This window comes from Chaetura pelagica, unplaced genomic scaffold (assembly GCF_000747805.2).
Source record: "Chaetura pelagica isolate M959 unplaced genomic scaffold, ChaPel_1.0 scaffold169, whole genome shotgun sequence".
In the NCBI taxonomy this organism is placed as follows: domain Eukaryota; kingdom Metazoa; phylum Chordata; class Aves; order Apodiformes; family Apodidae; genus Chaetura; species Chaetura pelagica.
In genome coordinates, this window is record NW_009954616.1 from 780,101 (window position 1) to 786,533 (window position 6,433).

The following is a 6,433-nucleotide window of genomic DNA, read 5'->3' on the forward strand; positions in this document are numbered from 1 at the left end:
GTTTAGAAATTTAGGCAATCCAAGGTCAATCTAAGCTGTGTCCTTCACATTTCTTGCCTGGTTCTTTCCCGTTTCACTGACCCTGTTTTATAGTTGACACATGTAAAACAGAAGAGGGAGCTCTTGCCAAAGCAGCTGAGCCTTTACTAGCAAAGAAGTGTGACATTTACATGCACTCCTCCATTTTCAACCACCGATTTCACTGTACCAAAGGACAGAGGGATGAATGTGGATGTTGTCCCAACCCTGATGCTGACAGCACAGTTTGAATTTGGGTCAGAATCTCTCTCCACCTCTTTGTGTGCAGATCATTGCGCAGGAAAACAAAAAGATCTGCCTACAATTTTACAACTAGTCAGGGATAAAACATGGATGAGTAAAGAAGCAACTCAGGCAAAAGGCACTTCAAAATATATATATCAATCATCTTTTTCCTTCTAGTTCTTCTCACTGTAATGAAAGATGTCTCTTACCTGTTTCATGGCATAATACCTTTCTGCTTTAATGATCATATCTACAATGAGGGCGTGACTGCTCCTCGATGCAACAGCTAGTGCAGTTTTTCCATGCTGAAAGCAAAGGTAGTGAATTAGAACACTATCTCATCTATATGAGGACAAGTATACCATAGAAAAAACACTGAAGCTTCATTTACAGAGTCCCATCCTTTTTTCAAGAACCATATCTACTACAATTTTATGGATTCAGGGTAGCTGCGATTGAAGTTCTTCTATCCTCTGCTTGAGCTGTATCCCCTCAGCTCAGAAGTGGTCTGTTTTCCCTGGTGAGGCACAGCTGCCTTCAGAAACTTCTCAGATGTCTGCATACTTCATCTCCCTGTTATGGTTAAACCATCATTTCAGATGGATAGGATGGCAGAGCTGGGAACCTCCAACTTTCATGGCAAACCTGTCTCTTGTTTTGGATGGTAAGAGACACTGACTCACAGAATGAAAAGAGGATGCAGGAATTACTTTCTCATGACAACTGAAGGTGATGTTCCATGAACAGTACAGGCAGTCAAAGGAGTGAAAAGCCATTTTTTTAATTCCAGCTGCAGAGAACTGCTCAGTCAATCTGAACCCATCTCTGCTACCAGCAATTTGATGTTAAGGCATCTCAACCTCTCTACAGGGTTCTTTCTGCAATTGTCCATTTCAGCAGATTTACACTGAGTGGAACTGCCACACATTTAAATACTCAGGGTATTCTCCACACAACAATTGCTAGACATTCTAGAAAACTAGACCTAAAAGAAGACAACTGTTTAATTAGAAGGTTCAGCAATTAAATTATAAGGCATTTCAACTCTCCAGTTATTATAAAGTTCCCTCAATACATACCTTTTGAGTTCTAGCTCCTGCATCTGCTCCAGATTATTATAATTAGCCCATTTTTAGAAAACGATCACATTTGAAGCCAAGGAATTTACATTTCATAAACTCTTTACAGCATACACATACTTTATATGCAAAGAGTCCAGAGACCACGAGAGCTTCTGGATCCCACCTCTGCAAAGCTGCTCTGCATTTTGCAGGGAGGCAGGGGGTTAGAAAAAGGGCTTATTTCTGGCCTCCTGTGTTCGTGCAGACACCATTAGCATCCTGCATGCAGAGGCAGCATGGGAGTCTTGCACACAGGGAGCACTCTGCACTCTCAGTCACAACCAACCCCAGTTACATGTGCAGATGGGAGGAAGAAGGAACTCCTGAGGGAGTGTTTCCTGGGCTGTCACAGCTTGCAACTTAAGCAGTTACATTACAAGCTCTGAAGACCAAGGGCCTTTGCTGCCCTGCGATGGAGTCCAGGAAAACACTGTGCAGTCAGATCAGGCACCATTTTATCCTGCCTATTCCTCATGCTGAAAGGACAGGAAATTTTTGGCATCTTAGCACCAGTTCAGTTCAAAGAGGGCTGTACTTGCAAGTGTTCCCAGCAGTAGCATGGCCTCAGAGGTCATCCAGCAAACAGACAAGGGAAAAACTACTCCAAGAAATAAAACAAATGCAGAAAGGTGCTGGCTCAGAGATGTAACATGCCCTGAAATCTCAAGTCAGATAACACAAAGGCACTATCCAACCCATAGGTCTGGGTGTTGTTAAGGCAAAACAGGCCACAATAAGTAATTTTCTGTGTTTGCTCTTGGAATGCAAATAGGCAGAGACAATTTTGCAACAGCTAAGGTGCTATCAAAAGTGGACAAGGCTTCATTCTTGGTTAGCCCATATGAGAACTGCAGCTCTTTGGCTAGTGTAGGAAAGACTCCAAATGAGAAGGCTTAACTGCAATCCACCTCAGCCTCCCAAAATACACCAACAGTGTCACCTGTACTCAAAGCCCCAAGCATCACATCAGGCTAGGGAAAAATAAGATGATCCTTGTTCTATGAAGCTTTACTCCTCATCAGGATAGGTGTATGCATGGAAAATACTTTTTTTTAATAACTGAAGAGCTACATTTTGCTCATGATAAACATCAAAGTTGTCAATTCAGCCATGCATAAAAAAATATACTGGTAGCAGCGGGGTCAATCTTGCAGTGATTTAGCAAAACTTGTGAAAACGGGATGTGGTACTCTGTCCTTTCAAAAGCCTTCCCCAGAGACTCTTTGCTTTGGTATTTCTTTCAGCCATTGCCATTTTTGCCTCAGTCTTTATAGGCTGAGCATCAGCAACAGAGCCTAAGCACCCACCTGAACAGATCTGGGATGGCTTCCCAGGGACATGGCACCAGCCTTTCTGAATGCCCAGAGTGCTGGAGGGCAGACTTACCAGCACTGCAGTTAGTGAAGAATGGCACCACCTCTGCTTCTCCTGGCAAAGACCCTGGCTGAAGGTGCACAGCTACAACAGCCACTGGCTGTTTTTCACTCACAAGCCTAGAACTTTCTTCCATCAAAGGTCTCTGGCAGTGGGGTTTACCCTTCAAAATACGGAGATTGGAAGTTTCACATTTTTCACCCCACTGGCTTTCATCACATTTGAACTCAAAACTAGCTCTTCACTGAAACCATTTCAAATCTCTGCAGGCTGCAGGTAAGTCAATACTAAAAGCAGACTTCCTTTGTAACAACAAACAGTTAACTTTACATAGGAAAGATGACTGGAGACAAGAACTTCCTGCATCTCTGGGAAGGTTATAAAATAAAAAATGAAACAACACGATCCTTGCACAGGTAAGATCCTTGCTATCTACCTTGTCGACGGTCTTGAGATCACAACCTGCCTTCAGCAGCACTTCCACCAGCTCCACATTGCCAAGATCAGCTGCCAGATGTAGGGGGGTTTCCTGTCTCTGGAATTAATGACACCAAATAAATACAATAAGCCAAACTCCCCCTTAAAAGCAGAGTGCTCACAACCTGAATCTAAAGAAGAAAACATTGAACAGAATTAAAGTATTTAACTTTTGAGTGATCTACCTGCCAGTTTTCTTACAGGCAAATAAGAGAGCATCTGGGATCTCTGAAGGAAAACCAGACAGGAGTTCCAGCTGGCTCATGAAAAAGCTGCAGTCCTTCCCCTCTAACAACCTAATGAGTTCTCTCTCTTCCCTCTTAAAACAAGGTGTTTTGGACAGAGTGCTTCACATGACTGCCAACCCCTACTCATACTATCCTCTCAAGTAACCTTTTCGCTGCTGCTATTAATGCAAAGACAAAGGGACATCCATAATTTTCAACAGTACATTGTGCCACAGTCCACAACAGGGTTTGTCAGCCAGTCCTGCCACAAAACAATGATATAGAGTGGAAGGTAGAACAGAAGTCTACCTATTCTATAACAGGTTCAGTGAGCCTTAAACCACACACAAATAAACAAACAGAAACAGAAAGACTGGAGAAAAAAAAAGCATTAAACAAAGCCTTTAGCAAGAAGTACAGCTTCAAGTCTAATCTTGGGGTCTGAAGGGTTGTGTAGTCTCTATACAGTTGCATGTACCCAAATAGAATCATAGAATCACAGAACTATTCAGGTTAGAAAAGACCCTTGGGATCACTGAGTCCAACCATCACCTCTTCTCTACAAAGTTCTCCCCTAAACCACATCCACCAACACCACATCCAAATGACCCTTAAACACATCCAAGGATGGTGACTCAACCACCTCCCTGGGCAGCCTATTCCAGTGTATCCTTCTATTACTAGAGTAAGAAATTCCAGATGTCTATGAGTGTAATGCAGCAGCAAATAAGATATGCTGTCATCTGTGCAAACCCTGCATATCAGGACATGTCCCTTAGTGTGTTTCACATGACACAGCTCCTGTCTAAGTTGAAGGCTTTGTGCCAATGCTTCCCTGATGTTGCATATTTACATTCTGTAGGTCTGGTTAGAGAACTGTTCTGGCCATTAATCTTAAAGACTGCAGCATCCAGCACCAAGACCTTACAGAAAAAAAGCATCAGTATAGGAGTTCCACGTTAGTCTCCTCATCAGCTCTTCATGGAATAGACACTATGAGCCCATGACATCAAAAATTTCCTCCAACAATACATACATCTTTCTTTTCTGCAGTAATTTAAAGCCATCTATGTAGCTATTGTATATAACTTCAGATATGCTACAGACACAGAATATAACATTTCTAAAAGATGTGTTCAAGAAGTTTACAACATTCTCTATGTATGTGGCCAAAGAGCTTATCACCATGTTTGTTTTGACTCCCGCCACAAATGACAGCCTCTGTCTCCCACAAAATTGTGTACAAATTAATCTTTAGCAATTAAACGATCAGCTGGAAAGGCTGACTACAGATTTATGACAGACTAGTCCTTGTTACTATTGTAGGGATCATCATCACATGCCATGTGGGAGACCCAGGTGCATTTCCCCGACAGGGAGCCACAGGGCTCAGTGTGGGTCTTGTCCTGGTGAGGCAGTTCTTAACAGCTGAGATGCAGAGTCAGTGGGGAGGGGGAATAAAGATTTTCTTTGAAGTACCATAGCTGGTGGGCTGATCTATGCACAGTTGGTGCCTCAGCATCTGCCCAGTCTATCATGGCCAGGGTGGTGATATACAATATTCTCAAGCTCTGTAGAAAATTCTGCCACAGGGACGTTAAGCACCGGATGTCATCCAGATCTCTGGAAGCATGATTATTGGCCAGGCTGCTGTAGACCAGCTCCATCACTATTAACTCCCTCAGACACTGGATACATTCTTTATTAGACCACTTGTCTTGCTGTTTTACAATACCTTCTTGGAAGAGATGCTTTGCCTTGATGCAGCTAAGAGCCACCTCCAGAAGCTTGCAGGTGGCTGGCTCTCTTCTGACCCCTTTGTTAATCCCATAGTCCCTCGTGATGGGCCTCAGATGCTGGGCTTCACTACCTTCCTAGCACTGGAGCACCCACGCAGCAAAGTGCTCACCTTGCTAATGGATTAATACTTGCTTCTTATCTCACAGGTCATCCAGGGATGGGGACTAAATAGTTTTCTTATCATTCCTGTCTCTTTCCTCCCTTGTCTTGCTGCAGGTCAGGCTGCCCCGTCTTATTCTTCATCCTTCTGTCCCTGACTTGGAGTTGTTGCTTCCCTTACTATTCAAGTTTCCACCATTTCTTTTTGACTACAAGAGCAAATAATAATAATAATAATAATACCTGAGGAGTAGGTCTCTGGTTACACCACTGTGTGTGCCCTTAGACTGAATAACCTTTTCAGTCTCCAGAAGGGTGGCTACACAGCTGGAGACTTCGTATGTCCCTTTGTGTGCTCCTTGATCAGGAGGCTCTCTTTCTCATTTGAGGACAGTGGATGGCAGCTCAGTAGGCATGGGGCAGAACCCAGCACAGCTTTAGAACTTACTGTGTTTCACAGGGACAGGCAAGGCCCTGTCCCCTCCTTCAAATGGTTTACCAACTACCTGGGATTAGAAGCCTGTTCAGGTGTGAAATCCCAAGCTACTGGAGGCAGGAACAGTGCCAGGCACCTGTCCAGCTCCTCACACACACCCTGCCATGCAGGCATTGACTGCCTCTGAGCACATTCCTGTGACATTCCGTGTGTAATTAGTTGTTTAACTTATTAACAATAATCAAAATCAGGCTCACAACACACCCAAGTATGAATAGTCTGCTTACACAAGGATATTCAAGGAACTGAGAGGCCATTACAAGGGAAGACCTATCCTGGGGGACAAAAAGGGGTAGGTGCCACAAAGCATCTCTCCAAGGCAAAAAGGAAGAAGGTGTAATTGCTGATTTTCTGCAGGAGGTGGTTCTCTGAGTACCCAGATAGCAGCAGTGGAGGGCTCAAAAGTGCCACATCAGGCTCAAGTGCTTTTATCATGGTTCTCCCAGGCAAAGCAAAACAAACTGATACACAACACAGCAAAAGCTGAAAAGCGTAATTAACAATTACAGTTTTTGTATAGCACAAAAGGCATTGAGAAAATGAAAATTACAGTAAATATGTCAGCATCAGGTTCA

The 6,433-nt window shown here is 43.5% G+C and overlaps 1 protein-coding gene across 1 annotated transcript in view; it reads right to left on the reverse strand.

Moving 5' to 3' along the window:
- ANKDD1B (ankyrin repeat and death domain containing 1B) overlaps positions 1 to 6,433 on the reverse strand; it is a 30,845-nt gene that overhangs the window by 5,763 nt on the left and 18,649 nt on the right. Inside the window, exons 12-13 of the mRNA XM_010005556.1 lie at positions 3,196 to 3,294; positions 474 to 569 (exon numbers count right to left, since the gene is read on the reverse strand). Of these exons, the coding sequence (XP_010003858.1) occupies positions 474 to 569; positions 3,196 to 3,294 (195 nt within the window). The remainder of the gene's footprint in view (positions 1 to 473; positions 570 to 3,195; positions 3,295 to 6,433) is intronic.